The sequence below is a fragment of the Heteronotia binoei genome, chromosome 15, assembly GCF_032191835.1.
Source record: "Heteronotia binoei isolate CCM8104 ecotype False Entrance Well chromosome 15, APGP_CSIRO_Hbin_v1, whole genome shotgun sequence".
Classification (NCBI taxonomy): Eukaryota; Metazoa; Chordata; class Lepidosauria; order Squamata; family Gekkonidae; genus Heteronotia; species Heteronotia binoei.
Genome location: NC_083237.1, coordinates 29,438,170 through 29,465,713, shown reverse-complemented (window position 1 = coordinate 29,465,713; position 27,544 = coordinate 29,438,170). Strand labels below are relative to the sequence as shown.

The 27,544-nt window shown below is 49.0% G+C and overlaps 1 protein-coding gene across 4 annotated transcripts; it reads right to left on the bottom strand.

The window, feature by feature from the left end:
- Positions 1 to 304: 304 nt before the first annotated feature.
- On the bottom strand, positions 305 to 27,317 carry TBC1D17 (TBC1 domain family member 17). Of its 4 annotated transcripts, none has more exons than XM_060255991.1 (17): positions 27,200 to 27,317; positions 26,270 to 26,368; positions 25,710 to 25,784; positions 25,386 to 25,497; positions 24,983 to 25,199; positions 24,214 to 24,325; positions 22,766 to 22,930; positions 20,393 to 20,524; positions 20,085 to 20,188; positions 19,868 to 19,962; positions 17,822 to 17,938; positions 8,324 to 8,424; positions 7,787 to 7,886; positions 6,988 to 7,085; positions 5,608 to 5,724; positions 4,115 to 4,201; positions 305 to 1,597 (listed from the first exon to the last, which is right to left on the bottom strand). In XM_060255991.1, exons 1-17 carry the CDS (start codon positions 27,218 to 27,220, stop codon positions 1,385 to 1,387), a joined length of 1,965 nt encoding a protein of 654 aa, XP_060111974.1. In that variant the 5' UTR covers positions 27,221 to 27,317; the 3' UTR covers positions 305 to 1,384. The 4 variants fall into 4 exon arrangements, with proteins under 4 accessions (XP_060111974.1, XP_060111976.1, XP_060111975.1 ...); XM_060255993.1 differs by having other exon boundaries at positions 20,393 to 20,521; XM_060255992.1 differs by having other exon boundaries at positions 24,983 to 25,196.
- Positions 27,318 to 27,544: the final 227 nt, after the last annotated feature.

Below are 27,544 nucleotides of genomic sequence, written 5' to 3'. Positions count from 1 at the left end.
GGGAGGGGTGTGTGTGTTAGGCTATGCCCAGTTCCTTAGGAGAAATAAATGGATCTCATTGGATCACATGTGTAACACAGATTTGAGTCACAATTAATAGTCCATTTCAGGTGGGTTGCAGTCCAAGAGCCGGATTCAAGTCCAGAAGCACCTTAAAGACCAGCAAGATTCCCACGGGAGAAGTTTTTGAGAGTCAAGGCTCCCTCTGCCCAATGCAAAATTGGTTGTGCCAGAGAACTGCCCCTCCCATCGCACCTCCCCAACCAATTGCCTTCCCCCCACACACCCCAGACAAAAACCAAACAAAATGACACTAGATTTTTAATGCACAATTACAAAGGAAACAAAAAACCCAAGGTGAGTGCTGAGAACAGAGCAAAGTGGGGCAAGAAGAGCACATGGGCAGGCGCAAGGTGTCAGCCCGCAAGAATGCAGCCACATGTCAGTTCAGAACCACACATCCGTTCAAAGCTGCTGACTAAAAGGGAGCCAAACGCTCCTCCAGGCGAGAGTTAGCAATCTGGTGAGCGACGCTAGCAGAAACAGCTCTGGTTTTTCTGCTTCCGTTGCTGTGATCCCCTGGCACTCTTTCTCTCACTCAAGAAACCTCTTCTCTTCTAGCTAACCAGCCTCCTGTTATAATGAATCCCGCTTTCCAGTTCCGTTGCTCTAAACTACTAGTGGCCATTCCCCTTTTACCCAAAAATGACCTAGGTGGGCAGCTGCAGGAAGCTTCATTTGCAACATGAAGTAGGGGGAAGAAATACCCCCAAAAGAGAGAGAGGAGAAAGAGGTTGCCTTCAGACTGATGCTCAGCAGGCAAATGTGGAAGAACAGCGAGGGAGATGCAGGAGAGGAAAATCACCAGAGGATTGAGACCATAACAACGTGGACAGATGTAAGTGTAAAGCCAGGCCCTTTGCCCAGAAGGCCGTGAAGAATTTAGCTTCTCTCACAAGTAGTGTTAGAAGTAAAGGGAAGGAGATTTGAGCTAGACTACCGTGGAAGTCAGAGGAGAAAATGATAGCACTTATTCCCTTCTGGCTCCGAGAAAATGAACTTTCCACCAAGCAATGCCTTCTGAGAGGGATAGCCGTGCCCCACCGTGCACCATGGGAAAGGCACATAACATGCTCCAAACCCTGGCCCCTTGGAGATCAGCTTCCCCCCTCAAGGAATTCCAGGAGGACACAGCTGCCTGCATGGTCCAGAGTACCTTCAGAGGGCCAACATTCCCACAGCCCAGTGACTAGTTGGGGAGATCCCCACACTCCAAATATCCACTCCCTCCCCCCTTGACCTTAGTCTCAGCCCTCACCCTGCTCTGGTTAAAGTGCTTGCGTTAAGGAAGATGGCGGTGGTGGAGACGACAGAACTTTCGCCTTCAAGGAGAGAGAGACTGAGATGTGCTCCCCTCCTCAGTAGGCAAGATTTCGATGCTGCTGTCCGGCTGGCTTGGGGAAACACTGTCCGTCAGCTCCATCTCCTGGGCCTGGCTGGGTGACAGGGGCTGTGGAGAGCTCGCCGTGTCAGTGCTGGGGGACAGAGACTTGCCCTCGAAAAGGCCCAGCAGCTCCTGGACATTGCGGGGGAGGTCCTAGTTGGGGGGAGGAGAGAGGAGACGAGAGAGTGGAAGTTTAGCAATGGAAGCAAGTATTCCATTTATGTCCCGTCTTTCTTCTAATATGTAACTTGAGAGGCAGGGCACGGACGGTTTCCCAGCAGGTCTCATACCAGCCTTGAGCAGGCTGGATTGCAGTGGCCTCTTTCCCTACCCCTTCCCTCTGGCTCCAACCTGACCCAATCCTAAGAACTAGGACACAAGAGGGGCTCGCTTCTGAGCCATGGAGGTGAGCATGAAGTAGCTGTTGCCCAGAGCACTGTGCCCCCCTCCCCCTGAAAGAAGCACTGGCACAGGAGGCGTCTTACTGCCTGCCCTGTCTGCTTCCGGCTTCTATGCGTTATCACAGGCGTGGCCCTCAGCTAAGGCAACCTTTCCGTTAAAGACACAGGCACACACCCCTTCCCTTCAAAGGCCCATTTGTGCTTATGCTGCCCATACCAGTTTGCCTTTGGTCACACAAATGCCACTCATGCCTCCTGAATCCAACTTGCATTATCTTTTCCCACTTGCATCTGGGTTTGTTTCCTTCTGCTGACTTATGGTGACCCTGTGAGGTTTTCCAGGCAAGAGACCTTCAGAGTTGGTTTACCATTGCTGAAAACCCTGGACTCCCCTCCAGATACTAGCCAAGGCCAACCCTGCTTAGCTTCTAAGATATGATGAGATGGGGTTAGCCTGGGTTATCCAGGTCAGGGTATGTGAGCTTTAAAACTAGAGGATTTGGGCTGCTCAAAAGACACAGTTGCCACATGCATCATAATTTCAGAATGACGTTGCTTCCTTTCCCACCCCCCACATCCTGGACGATATCTACACTCCTGCATTCCCCAGTAAGACAACATCTGCAACAATTTTATTTATTTACTTCATTATTCTGCACCTTTTGCCACCAGTGGGGACCTAAAACAGCTTCCATCATTCTCCTCTCCTCCAGTTTATCCTCACAACAACCCTGAGAGGTAGGTTAGGTGAGAGTAGTAAGCTGCAGTACTGCAGTCCAAGCTCTGCTCACAACCAAATTCAATCCCAGCGGAAGCTGGGTACAGGTAGCCGGCTCAAGGTTGACTCAGTCTTCCATCCTTCTGAGGTTGGTAAAATGAGCACCCAGCTTGCTGGAGGGAAAGCGTAGATGACTGGGGAAGGCATTGGCAAACCACCCCATAAAAAGTCTGCCATGAAAACATGAAAGCAACATCACCCTAGAGTTGGAAACAAGTGGTGCTTGCACAGGGGATTAAAGAAAAACTTGACAAGCAGACTTCCCTGTCAGAGGAAAGATTCAAATCTGGTGTCTGGCAGACCCTAGTCCAGCATTCTGATGGTTACACCACATGAGCTCTCAACAGCTGCTGCTGCCACGGACATGACGATGTCAACCAACACCTGTATAGGCTTCAGTAGCTTACTTTAAAACTATGGAAGCAGTAGATTTTTATAATAATTGGCATGACTCTCACTGTTACTCCTAAATTCAATAAAGGATGCTACAGGGAAAAGCTAGGGCTCTGTGTGGTCAGCAAATGAAGACTGTCTACAGGCCCAGGTCATGGACTTCTCCACGGCATTCGACTTGATGCGATGTAATCAGGATGCTGGACTCAACAGACCATTGATCTGATCCTGCCTGGCTGTTCTTATGTTCTATACTTTAAAACATTCAAAAGTCAGCATGGTGTCATGGTTACTGTGTTGAACTAGGATCCAAGAGCCCCAGGTTCAAATCCTCTCTCCATCCTAGAAGCTTTCTGGGTGACCTTGGCCTAGTCACGCCCTCTCTGCCTGGCCTACCTCACTGGACTGCTGGAGAACCCTCCTCTCTGGAGAGCAATATAAGTTGCTTTGGATCCCCAGTGAGGAGAAAAGGGGGGGGTTATAAATGAAGTAAAACGTATACATGAAACAGTATGGTATTAAAACTACTGTTTCTTCCTATACAAAGGGCATCTGCGGGGTCCCTGCCTGGTGACGCTCTCATTTACAGCTGCCCTCACCCGTGCAATATTTTGAAGTCACCAAGACAGAGAGAAGGGAAAGACAAGGTCACCTTTTGTCACATTTTGCCCAATAAGAGGCTTTCAAAAAGCGAGCAACTCAGATTCTCTTATCCCATCAGAATATGATCTTCCAGTACAGATCCTCTTACATATCACTTTCCCCAGGATGGTGGTGGTGGTCAAGAGATAAGACAGAGGGACGCTTGCTTGCCTGGGCCACTCAGCATCAGCAAGTGCTGAAGCTCCACCCCTTCCCCAAATAATCCTGAAATTCAGAAGGGCTGGCGGCATGGTGGGGGAAACGGGCTCAGTTTCCATGCCGAGAGGCTCAGGTTCAGCCCATCTCCTCCAGCTGAAGGACTTTGTCAACAGATGTCAGGACAGACCTTTCGCTGCCCAAGACCTCAGAGAACCTCTGTCAGTTGGAGAAGCCCAAGCTGAGGAAAGCGGACCCAACCGTCCAACTCGGTATGAGACAACATCAGAGATTCCTTACCAGAGTCGCTGCCAGCTGTCGGTAGATGGCCTCGGCCCGGCATAGGATGTCTTCTACGCTCATCTTCATAGTGAGCTCATTGATGTGCTGTGAAGAGGCAGGACATGCTCAAAAGGGGAGAACCTCCAAAGAGAATTTCAAAAACAAAACCCACCAAGGGGCATTTGGGAAGTGTCATGGCTTACTAAGAGCCCCATGGTGCAGTGTGTTAAAGCTGCAGTACTGCAGTCCTAAACTCTGCTCACGACCTGACTTCGATCCTCGGCGGAAGCTGGGTTTTCAGGTAGCCGGCTCGAAGTCGACTCAGCCTTCCATCCTTCAGAGGTCGGTAAAATGAGTACCCAGCTTGCTGGGGGGAAAGTGTAGATGACTGGGGAAGGCAATAGCAAGCCACCCCATAAAAAGTCTGCTGTGAAAACGCTGTGAAAGCAACGTCACCCCAGAGTCGGAAACGACTGTTGCTTGCACAGGGGACCTTTCCTTTCCATGGCTTAGTGGCTTGGCGTGCCCAAGGTCCCAGGTTCAAACCCCGGAATCACCAGTTAAAGGGACTAGATAGAATGTGATGTGAAAAACTCTGGAGAGAGCCGCTGCTGATCAGAGCAGACAGCACTGAAACTGACAGGCAAATGGTCTGACTCCACAAAAGGAGTATATTTCTTTTCTGTAGCTGACTCACAGCAGCTACCTCCCTGGGAACTGAGGAGGGGGGAAAGGACAGGGATGGAGAGAGGCACCCCATTAGCTGTATCATGCAATAAAGGACAGATTATATTGGCCTTTGCCATTCTGCCTGCATCTTTAAGCTGGAGGTCAAATCAAGCAGCAAAGTGAGGAGGAAAGCTCAAGTCTGTTACGATGAAAACGATTCATGCGCAGAGGACGTGTGGCCAAGGTCAGAGGCTCAAGAAGGAGAACTGGGCTCTGTGCTGTGGAAAACAAGCCCTGGCCCTTGACCGAAACAGATGGGAGGCCCGTCGAAACAGATGGAGGAGATGTGCCATCTGGTTCTGAGGCGTTCTGCAGAAATGCCATGGACCAGCAGAGGGCAGTGTAGCACAAGGGCTGGTTGGCGCATTGACGCGGGGGCTGCTAACAAGAAAAAGGAAACTGCAAAGAGGGTCTTCTTGGCTGCAGAAGCAGATATTGGGCTATCTTTCCCCACAGAATCAAGTGCTGTGGATACATACGACGAGTCCAAGCTTGATTGCATCTACCATTCTCCCTCTCACTCTCTTTGGGGGCAGGTGGGGAAAGCTTAAACTACAAATTGTACATGAATCAGGCACAGCAGACATGAGCCTCCCTATGAGAAAAGGAAGGAAGGCAGGTCCACCAGTGGCCATTACCCCCAGGACCCCGATATTTGAAGGCAGCGTGCTATTTGCTGGGGTGTAGCAGCCATGCCCCACTTGTAAGCTTTCTAGCAATAGACGGCTGGCCATGGTGGGAAAGGGGATCCTGGTCCAATGCAGCATAGGCTCTGTTCTCACCTTGAGGATCTCGTTGAAGCCAAAGCCAGAGTTCATGAGGGCTTGCCTCTCCGCATCCAGGATCCCACAAGCCACCAGAAGGTGGAAGTTGGGGCAAGGCAACCCTGTCCACAGCGCCTGAAGGAGAAGAGGACACTGATGCCATCTGGGCAGTGGAAAGAGGTCTTAAGGCAAAGATACTAGACTGAGCCAGGTTTGTGCCTGCACTGGCCAAAGTGACTCCATTTCTACTGGGCCAGGCTCCCCTTAGCTACTGCTCCCCCGAATCCTCTTTGATTGCACTCTGTTCTGTGGGATCAGAGAGCTCCCATATCAGGCAACCGGTGAAGCTGATGGGCAATAGTTTCAGGGCAAATGAAAGGAAATATTTCTTTCCACAGAGTGATTAAAATGTGGCATTCACTGCTAGAAGACGTAGTGATGGCCACAAACAGAGACAGCTTTAAGAGAGGATTAGACAGCTTCATGGAGGACAGGTCTATCTGTGGCTACTAGCCGTGGTGACATTCAGAGGCAGTCAGCATCTGAATCCCAGAGCCAGGAGGCAACATCAGGGGAAGGCCTTGGCCTCTATGCCCTGTTGTTGGTCCTCCCGTGGAACTGGCTAGCTGTGCGAGACAGTATGCTGGACTAGATAGACCACTGGTCTGATCCAGCAGGGCTCTACTTATGTTCTTACGTTGCAGCCTGCTGCTCCTAAGAGAGTACAGCAAAGTCTGCTAAAATAAAGAGAGGAGTCCAGTTGCCCCTTAAAGGCTAGCAAAGGGTAGACCTACCATGAGCTTTTGTGAGTCCTGGCTCAATTAATCAAACACACAAAGCTGCTCAATGCCATCCTCAGGAGAAGAAGAAGACTGCAGATTTATACCCCACCCTTCTCTCTGAATCAGAGACTCAAGAGTGGCTTACCATCTCCTATATCTTCCCCCTCCACAACAGACACCCTGTGAGATGGGTGGGGCTGAGAGGGTTCTCACAGCAGCTGCCCTTTCAAGGACAACTCCTGCAAGAGCTATAGCTGACCCAAGGCCATTCCAGCAGGTGCAAGTGGAGGAGTGGAGAATCAAACCCAGTTCTCCAAGATAAGAGTCCACACATTTAACCACTACACCAAACTGGCTCTCAGAAGTCCATGAAAGCCACATGCGTGGAATGTCAGACTGCATTCCTCTGCCAAGAAGAAGCTGAGAGAGAGAACTGGATTTTTGATCCCAAAAAAACCCCCAGCTCCTTGCTTTGGATCTCCCAAAACTCTCTGCACTGTAAACAGCTGCCCAGAGCCAACATCGTAAACATTTTGTATCCTCCCCACCAACACCACCAGGAACTCAAAAACAGTCAAGAAACCCTCTTGGAAGCTACCTTCAAACCCCATCTCACCTCCCACAGCTGCAGAATTTCAGAGAAGGCAAATTCTCTCTTGAACCAGATCAGGATCCATCGGAAGCAGAAGCACAAAGTGCCAGACTCCTTGGAGTCTGAAGGGAAGCAAGGAAACAAGGCAGAGGTCAATAAGGTTGTGTACCCAGCCTGTCACTTCCTAAGCTAAAAAAGACACCCAGACTCAAGGAATTAAAGCAAGGGGCTAAAGGGAAATAAAAGCCAAGAAAAGAGGCCCGGGATATTTAGATCTCCTAAAATATGTCTGAATAAGAAAACATGGTCTCCACTTTCTTTTTTGCTGTGAAGCTGTGACCAACTTATTTCTATCAAGGCACGAGATATTCAGAGATTGATTTGCTATTGCCTGCCTCTGTGTTGTGGCCTTGGACTTCCTTGTTGCTCTCCCATCCAAATACTAACTTCACAAGATCTGATGAGACTAGGCTAACCTGTACTGCCACTGGCTTCTCTAACAGGTATTTAATCTTTATATGCTTCCTGGAAATGACAATTCACACATCTGCTTAAAGTGAGCTTTACTCCACAGCAGTTCATAGGAAAATAAATGTGTGGAATCTTTAAGAAGATGCAAGGTTTTTTTCCCTTAACTGTTGCAACAGGGTAACTTGGCACTGCCTGTCTCTGCGTAGTAACCCTAGGCTCACTTGGAAGTCTCCCTAGTTTCCCAGGTCTGACGAGACTGGGCTAGCCTGGGCCATCCAGGTTGTGGCCTTCTCCCCGTAGCTGATACTAAATGTTAAGTGGCCCACTTCCTGGCAATCCCATAGTGACACACCGAGGAAGTCACAGAGCGGAGGATCCAGCACCCGGAGGAGCAGGGTGAGCTGGGCCAGCTGGCGTTTCATGGACTCTTGGCTTTCCTCAAAGTTGCAGTGCTGCAGAGGAAAAAGCAAGAGGGGACAAATTGATGGGGAGATGGTGCTTGCCCTACTCCCTTGAACATATGAACATACGAAGCTGCCTTATACTGAATCAGACCCTCAATCCATTGAAGTCAGTATTGTCTACTCAGACTGGCAGCAGCTCTCCAGGGTCTCACGCCTATTTGCCTGGACCCTTTTTAATTGGAGATGTCGGGGATTGAACCTGGGACCTTCTGCTTACCAAGCAGATGCTCTACCACTGAGCCACCATCCCTCCCCATAATGCTCTACCACTGAGCCACCATCCCTCCCCTTCCCCATCAGCCAACCTCACTGGGACCACCAAGGCATACCTACTGCAAGCTCTCGCTTGCCACTCATCTCTGGAGCTCTGTGGACTGGGGGGGGGGGGGGGGTGCAGAAGAGACCCCATGGTTGCCCCAACTCACCACTAACTCCATGAACCCACAGAAGCACCAGAAGGCATCCACTTCATTTTGGGTGACGTAAAGAATTGGGGAGAGGAGGTCACTCATGCCTTGAACGTATCCTAATAATCAACAAAAAGGGATCACAGTTCATATAACAGGCGATGAGAGAAATAAACACTGATGTACTGGCTAACAATGCTTAGTAAAACATTTAAGAAAATCTTTTTTAAGTCATATAATCTTTTTATACTGCACTAAAAATGTCCATTCGCATAACAATATTACAACAAAGGTCCATTCTCACATTACAATATTACAAAAAGGTCCAATGAGCACTCGGATATAGGCTCATTTCGTCAATGAACTTCCTCAGGAGTAGTCCTTTCTATTTCTTCCAGGGTTACCAGCTTGATGTAACAACCCAGTGTTAATGCTGTTCTGCAACATCTTTTACTTCAAGTTCTATCAACCTAGAATAAACCCACGTAATAACAACAGACATACCACAAAGCTGAATGGAAAATGACAACTGAAACCAGAGCAGGAAAGGAGGGATTCACTGAGAAAATGCCAGATAAAACAACAAGAACAATAAAAATGCCTGCTGATGGAGGATCAGTGAAATATTTTTAAGGATTACAGCACATGAGTCATATATCACAAAATGCATTTACAATACAATATTCAGCTGGGTTTACAGGTACAATATTCAACATTTGTTTCCACAATTCCAGTAATCATTCATTCCAAAATATAAGTTCAATCAGAAATAAATTTCAAAATTGTATTGTATTGTAAATGGGTTTTCTTATTGTTTTTGAATTATGATTTAGTTTTGGAGATTGAAAACAAATCTCCAAAACTAAATCATAATTCAAAATAAGAATTAGAGAGCAGGAAACAGAAACATACTAACTGTATCTAAAATAGGGCACATTGGAAAACACTGTTACAGCCAAAAAATCTTTTGTTATGTTGATGCAGGACAGCAACAGAAGGAGAAGGTAAGACTCTCTGGGGAAAGAGCTCCAGAGCTTGGGGGCCATGACTGAGAAGGCCTGCTCCTGAGTTGCCAGCAGTCTTTCCCCTCCAAGTTGTGCTCGTGAGGGGCCACTCAGTAACATGGGAAGACCTCCTCAGCGCAATCTGGAGCCACAGAGTCTTGCACTGCCCACTGCAGCAGTTCTGTTCTGTGCAGGATGTGAACTGCTCTACTCAGGAGGGAACAAAAATGAGAGGAAAAACAGGTTACTCACCTGTAATTGATGATCTTCGAGTGGTCATCTGTGCAGTCACACACATGGGTTTTCCCGTCAGGACGAACCCTACCTCGGAGATTTTAAAAGCTAGCCTAGGCGTTATTTTTGGCGCGCACTCCCTTCCGTCCTGGGGAGCAGGCATCCACTGCGCATGCCTGGAACGGGAGGGAGGCGCCCCACCCAGCCAGTTTCTTTCCCCGCCGCCGATATAGTAGATGAGCGGTTGCAGAGTACCAGTGGCCAGCAGCGGGGATGGTTGGGCGGGCGTGTGTGACTGCACAGATGACCACTCGAAGATCATCAATTACAGGTGAGTAACCTGTTTATCTTCTTCGTGGTCTCTGTGCAGTCCCACACATGGGTGACTGATAAGCTGAACTGCACGGTGGTGGGTGCTGGCACTAGAGTAGGAGAGAAAAATTAATGCAATGTTAGTGCAAATCAGTCAAGCAAGTATTGGACTCCAAGGTAAGTTGGTACTTACCGGATCCAGATCGTATCTTAGTCGAAGATAGAGCGGAGTACTGCCTGTCCAAAGGAGGCATCTTGCCTAGCACGAACGTCCAGAGCGTAGTGCATAGCAAAGGTCGAGGTGGAAGACCAGGCGGCGGCAGCGCAGACGTCTTCCATGGAGACCCCTCTGGCTAAGGCAGATGATGTTGACAAAGCTCTTGTAGAGTGAGCTCGTAGTGTAGTTGGAACCGGCTGCTTTGCTAGTCTGTAACACAGCTTTATAGCAGCAACCAACCATTTCGAAAGTCTCTGAGGAGATATCTTTTGTCCTTTATTGTGCCGTCCATAGGCCACAAAGAGTCTGGAGTCCTTCCTGAATGATGCTGTTCTATCTACGTAATAGGCGAGTGCCCGTCTAACATCTAGGCAGTGTAGGGCTTCTTGGCCCTTATCCGTAGGACGTTGAAAGAAAGCGGGTAGAGTTGTGACCCTGTGGAGGTGAAACGTGGATACTACCTTAGGCAAGAAGGTAGGATCTGGTCGTAACACTACCCTATCGTGATGAAAAATGGTGTAAGGCGTGTCTGCTCTAAACGCACAAATATCGCTGGCTCTTTTAGCGGAGGTAAGTGCGACTAGCAGCGCCGTTTTCCACGAGAGGAGATGCAAAGGGATTGAAGCCATGGGTTCAAAAGGTGGTTTCATTAGCTGGCTTAATACTAGAGATAAACTCCAACTGGGGTACAGTTGTCGTGATGGTGGATGCAGGTGTAAAATTCCTTTCAAGAAGGATTTCGCAGCGGGGTGTGAGAATACAGACCGTCCTTGTATGTGAGGGTGAAAAGCTGAGATTGCTGCCAGGTGCACCTTTAAAGACGAATGAGTTAGCCCCTTTTCAGATAATGACAATGTATAGGCCAAGATTTGAGGCATAGAGGCAGACAAAGGTTTAAAGTTATGCTTGGTTGCGTAGATGGAAAATCTTTTCCATTTCATGGAATATGACTTTCTCGTTGATGGTTTTCGTGCATTTAATAGGACGTTTCTCACTCCCTCAGGGAATTCTGAGAAAGTATCCTCCAAGCTGTCAAGCGGAGTCTGTCCGGGTCGTGATGAAGAACCCTGCCGTTCTGTTGCGAGAGGAGATTCTTGGCCCGGGGGAAGTGATGGTAAGTATTGTCCGATAGGAAAAGGAGCGTTGTGAACCATGGTTGGCGAGGCCACCACGGTGTGATTAGAATACAATTTGTATTGTCCAGTTGAATTTTCTGTATTGATCGTGTTATCAGTGGAAACGGTGGGAAGAGGAAATGTAATGGACCTGTCCATCTCTGAATGAAGGCATCCCCTGCAGATTGTGGTGAGGGCGGACCTCTCATAAAAAAGAGAGCACATTGTGCATTGTCTGGTGCAGCAAACACATCTATTGATGGTGTTCCGAATTTCTGGAACACTGGTAGAAGGTATTGCCTGTGGAGTGACCACTCGTGGTCGTTGATGAGGTACCTGCTCAATGTGTCCGCTTGTGTGTTCTGGGCACCGGGGAGATGTACTGCAGTGAGATGGATCTGATGCGCGATACTCCAGTGCCAGAGGTGCATTGCTCGCTTGCAAAGACGGGTAGATGCAGTCCCTCCTTGCCTGTTTATATAGAACACAGTCGCCACGTTGTCGGACGCTATTTGAACGTGACGGCCGTGAAGAGTTGGCAGGAATGATTTCAGAGCTCTGTGGACGGCTAAGAGCTCCAGGCAGTTGATATGGAGCGACTGTTCGTATGGCGTCCATTGCCCCTGGACTGAGAGGGTGTTTAGATGGGCTCCCCAGCCCCACCTTGATGCATCTGTTGTGACTACCGCTGACGGGCTTGGTCTTAAGAATGGCATGCCTGTCAGCAAATGATTTCGAACTGTCCACCATCCCAGAGAGGGAAGGATGTTGTTTGGGACAGTTAGGAGGGTTTGTTGAGATTGGCGTTGGGGACGATATGCACGAACAAACCAAATTTGTAGGGGCCTCATACGGAGTCTTGCATGTGGTAGAACCGCCGTTGTCGCTGCCATGAGTCCTAACATGCGTTGAATGGTGAAAGCTGTCTGTTTTGGCTGTTGCATGATTTCTGTGGCTAGAGTGTGAATAGAGGCTATTCTGTCTGTTGGGAGGTACGCCCTGTGGTCCGTGGTGCAGAGGCGAGCCCCTATGAATTGAATGTCCTGTGAGGGGATTAAATTCGATTTTTGCTGGTTGACTTGGAGACCCAGGTCTGCTAAGAGTGCAAGGGTTATAGCAATGTCTTTTTCCAGTTGTGGCCTTGAAGGCCCCACAAGGAGCCAATCGTCTATGTATGGGTAAGTTGCAATTCCGCGCTGTCTGAGGTATGCAGCGACCACCGCCATACACTTTGTAAAAGTCCTGGGTGCTGTGGAGAGTCCGAACGGAAGCGCTCGAAACTGATAATGTCTGTTTCCCACGGCAAATCTCAGGAACTTTCTGTGGCCTTGATGGATTGTTAGGTGAAAATAGGCATCCTGTAAGTCTACCAGCGCCATCCAAGCATTTTGAGGGATTAGGGGCAAGATGGATTGGAGGGTGACCATCCTGAATTTTCTGTGGTGGATGAACTTGTTGAGAGCCCTGAGGTCCAAAATCGGGCGCTGACCTCCATCCCTCTTGGGGACTAGAAAGTACCGGGAGTAGAAGCCTGTCCGATGGTACTGATCTGGGACAGGTTCTATGGCCGCCTTGGCCATAAGAGTGATGATCTCTTCTTGGAGGGGAGGGGATGGAGGGGTTGTAACAAAGTGGTGTCTTGCAGGGGGAGAATGAAACTCTATTGAATAACCTCTTAAAATGATATTCAGGACCCATTTGTCTGTGGTAATTAACTTCCAGTTCTCGTAGAACGGTAGGAGTCTGGAAGTGTTGTGAGGTGGCAGAGGTGGAGAGTCAAAGAGACTGCTTGGATGCAGTTGCAGTCTTTTTAGGTTGTTGTGGTCTTTGCTGCCGCTGGTTGAAAGGCTGCTTAGACGGTGGAGCCTTACGCTTCCAGTATTCCGATTGTCGAGGGGACCTGGAGCGTTTGAATGGCATTGGCTTCCATGGTCTGGCTTTGTAGCCCTGCTGTTGCTGTTGGGTCACACCAAGTCTTTTTGCCCGTTTGCGGCTGTCGTCGACTGTGGTGAGTATGTCGTCTGTCGTGGCATTAAAAAGGCCTTGGCCGTCGAAAGGGAGATCTTCGATTTTGAATTTAATGTCGGGTTGTAGGGAAGAGGAGCGAAGCCAGGCGTGCCTTCTCAAGGCAATGGAGGCAGCCATCGCCTTGGAGGTGCATCCCACGGAGTGACGAATGGTATTTATCTGTTGTTTGGAGACTCTATTGAGCTCCTGTAATAATGTGCATGCCTGTTTTTGAGCAGGTTCTGGTAGAGCCGAGACAAGCGTGCCCAGTTGGGAGGAGAGATTGTGGGAGTAAGCAGCAAAATATGCCAAATAATTGTTGATTTTGGCGTTTGCTGTGGAGATGGAATACATCTTCCTTCCCAGTGTGTCCAATTTCCTGCCCTCCTTCTCCGGGGGTACAGGATGACGAGTCTGCTTCGATTTGGAGGAAGAGTGGACTATCATCGAGTTCGGAGCCGGGTGACTGAAAAGAAACTTCGACTCCGTAGCTTGGATCTTGTATAGGGATTCGATGCGCTTTGACGTGGGAGGAATAGATGCCGGCTTGTCCCAGGCTTCTTTAATGGCATCTAGATGCACCGGAAGCATTGGCAGAAAGGAACCGGCAGGTAGGTCCGAATGGACTAAATCGTGAACTACATCCGTGACCTTGGGCGCGTCCGATGTCAGCTTTACATTAAGAGCAGAAGCCATGTTTGCAACCAAGTCCAGATATGTTTTGGCTCCGTCGGATGGTGACAAATCTGCAGGCTTTGCAATATCTGAAGCTGGGGATCCAGGAGAGGACATTGATTGCATCGAGTCCGATGACGCGTCGGATTCGACATCGGAGTTGTCAGGTTCGGGTGCTTGCGGGTCCGGTCTGGTTGGACTCGCGTTCTTAGGTTTAGAGGTCGAAGTGGAAGGAGTCGGAGATGGCTGTTTCGTTGGCTGCTTACTCCGTTGGACGGGAGTTGCTTCCTTGGATTGGTTCCTGTGGTGATCTGCACGGTACCGAGCGTAGTGGTAACCGCAGCATTGATGGGAATCCATTGATGGAGACCTCGAGGTGTAGTAGCGTCTTCTCGGGGACATGGATGGAGACCGAGATCTCGGGTTGTAGCGATAGCGGTCCCTCCCCCTGCTAGGGGATCTCTCCGGGAAACGTGTATGATGGTACCGATGTCTCTCGATGCTCGGAGATCTGGCTGGGAATCGGTGAGTATCAAAGTAGCGATGAGCATCGTGTCTATATTGGATGGGGTTCGACATATCGCGGAACGATCTGGGGTTGATGTGTTGTTGAGTCCACTGCAGCGGGTCTCGGATCTTCTCCAGCGAAGGGTCTGGTATGGATCCTTGCAAAGAAGGGGATCGGGACGGAACCGGGATAACTTCCTCCGTCTGCTGATGCGGTGAGTCCGTAAGCGGAGTGGCCGCTTCCTGGGTATCGGATCCGGGTGTGGACGGGTCACAACGTATGTCAGACTCGTGTTGTTCCGAAGGTTTGTTCGGAGCGGTAGGTTTTTTCGAGTCCTTCGGGTCGGTAGATTTTTTCGATTCTTTCGGGTCGGTAGGTTTTCTCGAATCCTTCGGGCCCTTCGGCTCGGAGTGCTTGTGTTTCTTGGTGTGCTTCCCAGTTTTCAATTTAATAGGCGCGACCGTTTGTTGTGACGTCTTCGCGCCGTCGCCGGTTTTCGCGGCATCGCCGGGCTTATGCTTGCTGGGAACAGTGGCCACTGAAGCTGCCGGCCTTGCGCCGTCCCCTTGGGGAGACAGAAGGGGAGGCGACTTACTTGTAGTAGAGGATTGCGACATTTCAGGGTGAAGCACAGACTCCATAAGATGACTTCTCAGTCTAGCGGCCCTGTTTTTCCGCGCCTGTTTGCCGAATTGACGGCAATGCGCACAGGCGTCTACTTTATGGGCTTCTCCCAGGCAAAATAAACAAAGTGAATGTCCGTCCGATGTAGGGATTTTTGCCCTACAACGCGAACACCTTTTGAAGGTTATTCTACTATCCCTTCCTTCCATACGCCCGGGGGGGGGGGGGGGGTAGGGGAAGGGAGGTCTGAGGTAAAAGCAGGAAAGATATTTTTTTCTTTTTTTTTTTTTTTTTTTTTTTTTTTTGAAGAGTAATGAAGAGTATAAGAATATAAAGAGGAAAATGGAATAAAAGAGAGGAAACGACGAAGAAGCGAAGGCTAGGATCTGAGGTAAAAGAGGAGCGCAACGAGGTAAGACTATCCCGGGCGACGGTTGGAAAGAAACTGGCTGGGTGGGGCGCCTCCCTCCCGTTCCAGGCATGCGCAGTGGATGCCTGCTCCCCAGGACGGAAGGGAGTGCGCGCCAAAAATAACGCCTAGGCTAGCTTTTAAAATCTCCGAGGTAGGGTTCGTCCTGACGGGAAAACCCATGTGTGGGACTGCACAGAGACCACGAAGAAGATACCTTGGTTGCCAACTAATCACAGAAGGCAGGGGCACCCAAAGTAGGGCCTTAGAAGATGATGGTAAGGGTCAGGTAGGTTCGTAAGGGAGCCAGGGCGCGGGGGGGGGGGTATGCTGGTCCCAAGCCATGTAGGGCTTCAGAGGTCAGCAACACCACTTTGAATTGTGCCCAGAAACAACGAGGAGGAGGGGTTGGTTTTATACCCTGCCCTTCACTACCCAAAGGAAGATGATCATAGATTTATACCCTGCTCTTCTCTCTGAATCAGAGTCTCAGAGCGGCTTACCATATCCTTTATCTTCTTCCCCCACAACAGACACCCTGTGAAGTAGGTGGGGCTGAGAGAGCTCTGCCAGAAGCTGCCCTTTCAAGGGCAACTCCTAACAGAGCTATGGCTGATCCAAGGCCATTTCAGCAGCTGCAAGTGGAGGAGTGGGGAATCAAACCCAGTTCTCCCAGGTAAGTGTCTGCACAGTTAACCACTACACCAAACAGGAGTCTCGGAGCAGCTTACAATTGCCTTCCCTTCCTCTCCCTGCAACAGGGACCTTGTGAAGCAGGTGGGGCTGAGAGAGCTCTGCGAGAACTGTCACTGGCTCCCAAAGTCACTCAGCAGCTGCACATGGAGGAAGAGCAGAGAATCAAACCCAGTTCTCCAGATTAGAACCTGCCACTCTTAACCACTTCACCAAACTGGCTCTCTCCCAAACTGACTGGGAGCCAGCGGAGATGGCAGGGCTGTGGCCCCTACAGCAATAGCATTCTGCGCCAGTGGAGGTTCCCAAACACTTCTCTAGGGCAGCCCCACACAGAGCACATCCTAATCTAGATGCAGCCACAGCCACAGCCTGCATCACAGCAGCCAGATCCTTTCTGCCCAGGACAGGCTGCAGCTGCCTAACTGGTCAAAGCTGATCAAAGGCACTCCTGGCCACAGCTTACACCCATTTCTCTAGCAGCAGGTTCCAGAGTGCCCCTCACTACGGAGCTGCTCCTTCAAGAGGGTGACCCCACCCAGAACCGACAATGCTGTGAATCCCGGGTCAAACTTTTCAGTAGCACTTCCATCTGGTCAGGATTATGCTTTGATGCATTCGCCTGCAGCCACCCCTTCGCCTGCAGCCACCCCTAAACTGTCTTCAGACACCGGCTCAGGGCTTCTCAGCCACCCGGTAGTCGGCTGAGAGTACAAGTGGCAGTGGAGGGTCATCCACACATTGTGACAGCCCAGCCCAAGCAGACTGCGCTTGTTTATCACAAGCTGCTATGAGAGGGCTGTGGGAAAGCAAAATACAAACTTTTGCCAAATAAATATATCAATTCAATATTCAAAAAAATGCTAACCTTACTTTTGTTGGGAGGGGAAACTTCAAAGGAGAGTTTTGAGCCGGAAACAGGTGAGTTTGACACAAAGCTGCTCATACAGCGGGTATGTTTTGGGGTGGAGTCCTGAGCAAATCTGAAGCTCCCTGACTCTGAGGGAAGCCCGGGACCCACCCTCACGGCCACACACCAAAGTGGCAACACCTGGGGAAAGGGACTGGCCCTTTAACTGCCCCCCTGCTGGGGCAATCTGCTGGGTGCAGTTTTGAGCCAAACGTGGGGGAAGGTGGAGCTGTATGGATGCCGGGATCTAGGAGCAGCAACAACTTCCCACAGGAGATCTATGGAGTTCCAAAGTGGAGGAGGAGCCTCCAAAGGCCTTAGGGCAAGTCAGGGCTTTCCAAAAGCACAAGGAAACAGGTCAAGGATGATGCTGGCTCTGGCTTCTCATGCTGAAAGGCACAAGGTCAGGAGAGGAGCGGAGAACAAGGATGAAGGAAACCCCCTCCTTTCTCAGGCAGAGGCCTCTAGGAGGGCCACACAGCGCCCCCTGCTGGCAAGGATCTGCCAGACCCAGGCAGGTCTTCCACATGTCTCCGCATTTCCTTGCATACCCCCACTTAAGCAAGAGGATGCAGGGAACTGGTAGAGTTTTTCAGCCCTGTTTTGGGCCCTGTTCAGCCTGCTACGAGGAACTTGGGGTTCGTCAGTTCAAAGGCTGCATTTCTCCACCACCCCTCACCAGCCACAACTCTTACCCCTGGACAGTTGAGGGGGGGGGGGGTTCTTGCTAGGCCAAACTGCCCAAGGGCCCCTGAAAGTTGGGGCTGGCCCTGTTTTCCACACCCTCCCCAGCCAACCAGATCCTCACCAAGGTCAAAGTTGTACATGCAATAGGTCATCAACACGTCATTCAGAAGCACGAGGCCCGGGTTCTCGCTGCCTTCATAGAACTTGTTGCTTCGATCCGTGCGGCTCACGTCCCTTTCTGCAAAGAGAGGGAGACTCACTGAGCAAGGCCAGTGGATTATTTACCACCTGTCAAAACGCAGAGTTTGAAATACGAGGTGAACATGTCCCAGCGATCTGCAGCAGTTCGGCAGGACAAGTGACAGCAAGAGAGAGACACGGGCATGGAAGCACCTTCCCAGGAATGGCTCCCAAGTAAACCACCTGCTTGGCATGAAGAACCCATGTTCAATTTCCACTTAAAGGATTTCCAGTAGCAGCTGTTGATGCAGCCACGACCCTGGAAGCTGCTGCCCAAGGCTTTTTTTGGAGCAAGAAGTCCTTTGCATATTAGGCTGCAACCCCCTGATGCAGCCAATCCTCCTGGAGCTTACAGTAGGCCCTGTACTAAGAGCCCTGTAAGCTCTTGGAGGATTGGCTACATCAGGGGAGTATTGCCTAATATGCAAAGGAGTTCCTGCTACAAAAAAAGCCCTGCTTCTCATTTAGTGACTTGGCAGCCACAGGATAAAGGGACAGGTCCTCTTAAAGACTGATAACTACTTGAAGAACTGGGAAGCAGATGGTAGAAATAGAGTTTCTACAGCAGAGGGAAGCAGACAATGGGATCACCTAAGGTTCTGGATTGGGCCTGGTGCTATTGAGAAACTTACACCTTTCCTTTCTTCCCAATGGAGACGCAAAGTGGCTTGCAACACTGTTTTCCCTGACTCTCTTTTAGCCTGACAACAACCTGGGTCAGGCTGAGAGCAGCTGGCCCAAGGTTACCCAGCAAACTTCCATGGCTGAGTGGGGATCTCAGCCTGGATCTCCCAGATCCTAGTCCAACACTCCTCTGATCACCGGACCACAGCAGCTCTCGGCTGAACTTCTTATCCATTCTGTGAAATCAGCAATGTAGGTGACACCAGATTATCCATGTTGGTGAAAATGAAAGCCCGCAAGAAGGATCTTCCCAAAGTGGGGGAAACAGCCAGCAAAATGGCCCAAAAGACTCAATGCCATTCACAACAAAATCATGCATACTGGCAAGGCTTTTTTTGTAGAAAAGCCCAGGAGGAACTCATTTGTATATTAGGCCACACCTCCTGCACCAAGTCAGCCGGAACTGTGTTCCTGTGCGTTTCTGCTCCAAAAAAGCCCTGCATACTGTTGTTGTTGTTTTTTAAAGAAACCTGCTACAAATACACACAGAGGGAATCTGACTATGAAGGAAAGATCTGAGGCTCATGCTAAGTGACTTGCTGAAAAACATAATTTCAGCATGCAGTGTAAAAAAGGCAAACTTCACGACAGGAGTTATTAGCAAAGGGACTGAAAATAAGTCAGCCACTTTCATATCAGTCTCTGCTCTGGCCACATCTGTATAACTCTATGCAGTACTGTTCCACCACTCTCTAAAAGGCAGATGCCCGCGCACACACACCCCTCACCCAGCACTAGAACTCAAGTCACCCGAGGCACGGACAGACAGCATATACAGGACAAATGAACAAAACTGCATCATACAGCTAACAAAGCCTCCCCCCTCCAATAAAATGTCTTACAAGAGAGTGAGACCTGTCCTTCAGGAATCTGTGGCTATTAGCCATATAACCTCCATGTTTGGAAAGTACTTCTGTGTATCGGTAGCTGGTGGGGGTGGGAGAAACAGTGAGGAAAGTCTGTTTCATGCTGGACTTCCCAAGAAACATATGGCTGGCTACAGTATGAAAAAGAATGCCAGCCCTTTGGGTCCAACCCAGTTGTGTGATAGTTCTGTACAAACTGAGTATATTATCAGTGAATAGTTTTAAAATTACCAAACATTTAGTTCTATATGAACAAGCCTTTGCAGGCATAAGGGGACCAAAAGCAAACAAACAAAAGACACAGAAATGCATTGTGGGACCAGGAGGGGAATACTGTCATCGACTAATTAGGCATGGGAGGTGGAGCTCAAACTGACCTATTAGGCTGCGGTAGCCACGCAGCAAGGAGTTCCGTCGTTCCTGCTCCTCGCTAACCGACTTCCATTGTAGCTTCATACGGAAATACTCATCCCTGACAACAGCAGGAGTTGGAGCGCATTAGAAAGCTCACACCCTAACTCTTTCTCTGCAGGCAGATTATGCCTATTCAAATCCACGTCTCCCCTGGCTTTGGTAACTCTGCCCCAGCCTTACGTTTTCCTCCTCACTTGTGCTTTGTTCTCCTCGGCGCTGTTCTCCCAGGCATAACAGCCCAGCAGGTATTTCCAGGCCTCCTTGCGCAACGACATGCTGAGGCCCTGGAAAGTGCAGAAAAACAGGCAGGAAAAGGAGGAATGGGGATTTGGTTTGGCTGCACATTACAGAACAGGTAGCACATTCCACCCTGGCATCAAACTCTGGAGGCTAGGAAGGGAAAAGAAGCACTCCTGGCTTCATGTACAGCCATCCATAAGGCCTCTTCTTCTTTGCTTGCTATTTCCCTGAATGCCTGTCAAGCTCACCCCAGCAAAGATCCTCCTGCGTAGCCCACTGGGGTCTACCACACGCCCGTCGGGATCCAGGTGCTGCTCCCACTCCTGTTCCGTGACCGGGGCCTCCCGCTGGACTGACGGCCGCTCTGCCAGCCGTGCCTGCTGCCGGCAGAAACAGAAAGAGCGTTAAGGAAGGAGGGAAGCTGAACGGGAGTCTTGCGATGCTGTAAAGACTAACAGTTTTCTTGCAGCATGAGCATTTAAGGACTAGAACCCACTTCTTCAGATGCAGTGAGTGAACCCACACTTTGCTTGTCAGTAGTTTATTTTAAGATGGGTAGCCATGTTAGTCTGTCTGTAGCAGTAGAAAAGAGCAAGAGCCCCACAGCACCTTAGGGACTTAATTTGTGGCAGGGTGTGAGCTTTCATGAGTCACTGCTCACTTCTTCAGTGACTCATGAAAGCTTATCCCCTGCCACAAATTTTGTTAGTTTTTAAGGCGCTGCCAGAACCTTGCTCTTTTCTACTAGTTTGTTTTGTTATTCTTTTGCAAGGGTCTTATTTATTTCTGCTCCAACAGACTAACATGGTTGCCCCTCTGGAATCACCGTTTTTCAGCAGGGTGTTCATGTAATGGAATCAGATCTGTAATGGGACAGAATGGTCAGAAGGGTGCCTCCATATGGGAGTGGGGATCACATCACATTGCACTTTTGTAATTCCACACTGCACCACTTGCACTGTGCTGGCCGGGCAGAGCAATACTAGGGTTTTTTTGGAGGAGGGGCTCCAAAAGTTCCATAAGTCCCCCCTCCACCCCCTTCCAACCCAACTGTGTGCCTGGGCATCCTTCCCTGCCCATGCTCACATCTGCCTGCAGCCCTTTCCCTGATGGCACTGGGCAATGTGTGCCCCTGGGAGCAGGGGCGGAGGAAGGGGGAAGGCACGGGCCATGCGACACAAACCCCAGGGCTCAGCAACTGCCCCACCTGACTTTGTCATTCACATGGTCAGTCGGCAGCTTATCTGGCTTCTTTGGAACTAAACAGTTTTAGAAGGGCATTCACCTTCACAAGGAGTTCTGCACTCTTCTCTACATTTTTTGAAGGCAGGTATAAGAAAAACCCCTATCTAGAAAGGTTATGTACAAGCCCATTAAGGGAGGTCAAGTGTACGAAGCACATGTTCTTTAGTTGCCTGTATTATAAGAAGGCTCATTTGGAGACTATTACCCTGTTGCTGGATAAGATTCCTTGTTACCCAAATAAAGCCATGCTTGATTACCTTTTATCTGATAAGAATCCCAAGATCACTTATCAAGTTGCTAGATTTTGTGTACTGACAAATAGAAGTTATGTTTTAACTAGGTTTCTGGTTTTAATTTTCAAATTTTGTATATCTTGTATTTTGTATACAGAAATTTCTTATTGTAACTATATGCTGGTCTAGTGACTAATAAGTATATTTCACGCGGTCATTCATTTTTTTATTCCTCATCCTACTGCATGGTTCACTGGCTATCTTCAACCACGTTATGGCACTCTGGCTCACACTTGAAATTCAATTTTGAACTCCTCATCCCCTTACAGTGTCCATTTGACACACTATGCTGTAGGATTGCAATTTTTTTTTTCTCTTGCTGTACTCTGTAATCAGCCTCAAGTCTCAGTGAAACGTAAATGAAAATAAATAAAGCACAGAAGAAGCTGGGGAGGCAGGAAAGAGCAGAGAATACGCTCTCTGCCTTAGAAAGGCCAAGAGAGGCCCACAAGACTTCCCAACGAAAACCCTCTGCTGTCAGGAGAGTCTTTTCCCATTAAAGCCTGCCTGCATGTTGCAGAGAATCCAGGACACTTCCTAAAGCAGCTACTTGGTGTGGACGAGATGCAAGCCCTGCTGGTCTAGGTAACTCCCCACCCAAGCAGAACACGAGTCCTACTCTTTCCTGCTCCTGCACGTGGTACAAAGGAAGTCTGACGATGACAGCTTTGGGGGAGGCTTCTCTGCCATAACTAAATTTCTGCAGGACACCCAAGGCTCTCACAACCTAATAATAAACAAACAATGCCATTTGAAAAGTCACTGGGAGAGGCGGATTATCTTCCTGGCGTCCTCATTTTTGGGAATCACTTCTTCAGTCACATGCATCTTGACTGACCAAGTCCTTGCATTCTGATCCCAGGAAAGGAGGAGGAGACAGGCGGATGCCCCTTCCTGTTGACATACATGTTCCTTGAACCAATCTCACCAGCATGGCTGCTTCCAGTTCAGCCACATCCAGTGGGGAAGGAAGCAGCTGGGGATGAGAAAGGGTGGCCAAAAGCTTTGCTTTCCCCCAGGTGCCTGGAACGGCTACCGCTTTGGCCAGTGCCCCTCGCCAGAGCTGCGGGTTCCAACACTCACACAGGTGATCAGTTCAAAGCCCGTCTCATCTTCGACATTGCTGGCACCAGGGTCGCTCTGAACATGCTGGGGGGTCCCGTCCTCGTGGTGCAGAGCCCCGCGGAAGAAATTGGTGACTTTGGAGAAACCCCCAAAGGTGGCAGCGTAAGGATCCTGCAAGAATCGCTGCAGGAGGAAGAGGGGGAATGAAACAAAGTCAAGGTGGGCTATGCTCTTCATTGGATGGCAGGTTTGAGTTGGGGACAGTATATAAAACTCCATTCCTCTGCCAGACAAGCCAGAAATACACCCTCAATAGACACTAGAACTTTAACTTTACAGTTTGCCCAGCATTTACTACCCACTCTTCTCTCTTCTAATCTAACTGCTTCCAAAGAGAGCTCAGAAGTCCAGGTTCCTCTGCTCTAGCCAGTGGCAGCCCACCTCAGCAGCCTCATTCATAGCTTCTGTTCTTCCTTTCAATCACCCCCTTCCCATCGGGGCAGCTGGCACAGTGTAGGGGTTAGCCTAAGATCTGGGAGGAAAAGGAAAGGTCCCCTGTGCAAGCACCAGTTGTTTCCGACTCTGGGGTGACGTTGCTTTCACAGCGTTTTCACGGCAGATGTTTTACGGGGTGGTTTGCCATTGCCTTTCCCAGTCATCTACACTTTCCCCCCAGCAAGCTGGGTACTCATTTTACCGACCTCGGAAGGATGGAAGGCTGAGTCAACCTTGAGCCGGCTACCTGAACCCAGCTTTTGCCGGGGATCAAACTCAGATCATGAGTAGAGCTTAGGACTGCAGCTTTAACACTCTGGGCCACGGGGCTCTTCTTAAGATCTGGGAGACCCATGTTCAAATCCCTACTCTGCCATGGAATGTCAACAGGTGACTTCAAGCTAGTCACGCTACACTCAGATCAACCTACCTCAGAGAGTTGCTATTGTGAATATAAAAACAGTATGAAACAATTATTAACTGACACAGGGTCACTTCTTGGATTTTCTAGGCCAGAGATGTTTCAGAATTGGCTTGCCATTGCCTGCCTCTGTGTGGCGACCCTGGACTTCCTTGGTGGTCTCCCATCTAAATAGTAACTGAGGTCAACCCTGCTTAACTTCCAAACTCTAGATATTCAGGTTGTTATCACAAATTACTGACTCACATTCTGATTCCCCAGATATTTTTGGGAGGGGGGGGTTGTGCGTTTCTTATGTGTGGGTGTGCACCTGGAAGTCATGGCGACCTCCGGTGACTCACCCCTACTGGGGGCCTGGAGGATATTCAGAGAGGTGACTGAATAAAGCCTGCCCCTGCCTCCCAGCTCTGGTATCCCAAGGAGGTTTTTCCCAGAGTTGACCCTTCTTAGCATCTGTGATCTGACGAGATCAGGCTTGCCTGGGCTATGCAGGGCAGGGCCCCAGCTACATCTTTTGATAGGCCATGCAGGGACTGGAGAAGAATCTCACCGAAACGAGGTTGGAAGAGCTGTCGTCGAAGAGCTGCAGTTCATCGAAAGAGTGGGAGAGGGCATATGAATCATGTGTATAAACCAAATAGAGCCGGGAATCTTTAGGGGAACTTTGAGGAGAGGAAGAGAAACAGGGAGTGAGCTCAATTCCCGCTTTCCAGTTCAAACCAGGTTACACATTCAGTACAGTAACATGGTAACAACTTTGCCTGGACTGTACTACTTCAGATAGCCAGGGGTGGGGGAACATATTTTTGAATAGTCCTCCCTATAGATAGAAAGCTAGCACATCAGGATTTTTTGCTCAGCGCTGTCCTAAAGTGTTCTTTCTCAACATTCAACATTACATTTTTTTTTTTTAAAAAGCTATTTTTCTATCCGCAGTCTGAAGTGACACCATCAAAGCCCGTTTACGGGAAAGGGAGGAATATAAGCCTACTAAATAAATAAATAAAGGAAGACTCTACTGCATGATGTGTGGTGAATAATTAGACCAACTCTTATAGCTAGAACAACTATAACAACTAGAGCCAATGATCCAGCATTTGGGGGGGCAGCTAGAGCCTTGCTCAACAGGCAGGCCTCAAAACTGACTTCCAGAAGCTAGTGTTAGGAAATGGGTCTCTTGCACTATTTTGCTGAGAATCCAAAGAAGCTCCGCCTTTTTCATTTTGTAAAATTTCTGCAAAGCGCCAACAGAGCCATCCCCTGCTCCCACCCCTCCCTCTTAATTTAGGTCACGTATAGGGTACCGGCATCACACTCACGTGGCTAAGATGACATATTTGCAAAGTGCTTTGAGAAGGGCCTTGGTGCCCCCACGGTGGAAGTGCAGGGCCTGAATGGAGACCCCATCTTTGGTGATGAAGATGAGGTACGACCAGCCCAGACCTGGCTTACTTTTACGGATGGATTTCAGCTCAGACAAGTGAAGAGTGAAAGCCCACTGGCCACGCGGAGCAGGAGACTTTGACCCAGAAACTGCTTGGAGGAAAAGGAAAAAGTAGTGTTAAACAACCCTTTTCTTTCCTAGAATATCCCACAGTCCCCTGCTGTCAGCTCTATCTCCTTCCCCATGCCTGCATTCTACAGTGCCAATTTACCAGTCACCCTCAGCCCATATCTCTTTGCTACCTCAAGGGGGAGTCCCTTCATTTTCTTTCTGGTTACCATTTGTTTCCTCCTGGACCCGAGATTGAGTCCCCACTGTACTGATGACAGCCCAGTCCGGCTCATACCCTGGGTCAAAAATTTCTTCATCAGCTTGGCAGCCCACCGTGTCCTGATGGGCAGAGAATGAGATTAGAAGGTGTTCCTTTCTTCTTCTTCTTACATGACCATTTCAGTTTAACAAATAGATTACAACAATGGTTAGCAACATGATACAATTTTAAGAATCCCTATTCTAAAGGAATGTAATAGACCTCCTCAATCTTTGAGATGGAATGGATTTAGATGGTGAATGCAGATTAACAGCTGGGATGGGAGCCTCACCTTCTTGGTGAACGTCATCTGAGCAACATCTGAAGACTCCTCCACAGGTGTCCATTGTAGCAGAGTGTCCGAGCCCTAAATAAAGGTGGGCTTGTAAGAGGCCTAGCACTTCAAAATATCCAGAGCAACATACACAAATTGTATTGAAACAATTCATATCAAACAGAGATGAGCCTTAGTACATTGCACTTCTCAGCACAAAGAGGATCAAAAAACTATAATTCAGCAACTCTTTTTTCCTGTCCTTTGCAAACCTCCCCCTAACATGACAACTGAAAATCCCATTCTGGTCCTCTCTGAGTTATGAGATTTCACCACCTTGTATTTTATTTTTGCAACCTTACTTCTTAAACAACACCTAAGTACTTTTTAAACAAAGTTTAAAGAGCAATTACTCAGCATGCTGAGTTCCAAGCTAGAAACATACTAGATGCCAAGAAACCATCATACAAGATACACACAACCCTGACATTTACCCATCTTGGGGCACAATCTTCACATCCCTACCAGCTCTCTTAAAATGCCTTGTCAATCCCAACCAGTAGGCTATCTTAACCCACCTTTTCAATTATGCGGATAACCCCCGGGATAATAGAATCCTGATCAGGAATACGCTTTGCACTGGTGTGTAGATAAACACCATCCTTTTCAAACGCAATCTGAGGAGGGAGGGGGGAATAAAACAAAAGTTCAGTACTGAAAGGGCCCACACCCTGACCCAAAGATTTGAAGGCAAAACCCAAAGTTCATACCCAAAACTAGGGCTTTGTTTGGAGAAAAAGCCCAGCAGGAACTCGTTTACATATTAGGCCACACTTCCTGACATCACCATTGTTTCACATAGGACTCTTTTGTAGAAAATGCCCAACAGGGACTCATTTGCATATCAGGCCACACACCCTGATGCCAAGCCAGCCAGAACTGCATTCCTGTGCGTTCCTGCTAAAAAAAAAGCCCTGCCCAAAACAATGCATTTGAAAGTACTTCAGCAGGTTTCCCCAGGGCTTTTCTTTTTAATCAGGAAACTCCTTTGCCTATTAGGCCACACCTCCAATGTAGCCAATCCTCCTGGAGCTTACAATGGGCCATGTACTAAGAGCTCTCTAAGCACTTGGAGGATTGGCTACATCAGGGGCGTGTGGCCTAATATGCAGATTTCCTGCTACAAAAAAAGCTCTGCTCCCAGCAATACTAAAACATTGGGAAAGGACAAATCTATAACTAGGGGACTAAAGGGAGGTTGTAAACGGGGATATGCCAAGTACTGCTATTTCTCTCCTAAATCCCTAGTACAGGAAAATCAGATTTCCTAGTCTATCTCACCCCACTGCATTTATAGGAATGATTCCTCCTCTTCCTTTGCCTTGGGAAAAGAATTCTGTCCTCCCGCTGACTGGGGGCGGGGTGAAGCTTCCTTTCTTTGGCCTCTATCCCCACCCAAACACAAAGGATGAGCAACTGTATGCCAAAGGGGGAAAGGCGTGCCTTACCCTGCAGGCCCCTAACTCCATTCTTCCTGAAAGCCACTTCCTGCAAAACAAAACGTAACTTCCCGTCCTTCCCACAGTGCTCCATATTTGCTCTTCCCTCTAATCAGCTGGAGCATCCTTTGTCGCCATCATTGTTTCTGGCAGGAACAAATATCAGCCTGAATGCTTTTTTGTTGGCTACTGAAAGGAGGAGAGAAGCTTCCCCCTCCATATTTAGAGAGAGCAGTGTTTGTCTGCCTTTTTTTTAAAAAGCACACGAGGCGAAGTGCAAACTCCATTACTTCGTGTAGATAGATCCAGGTTGGTCTGAAGCAGTAGCACCTTTAAGACCAACTAAGTTTTATT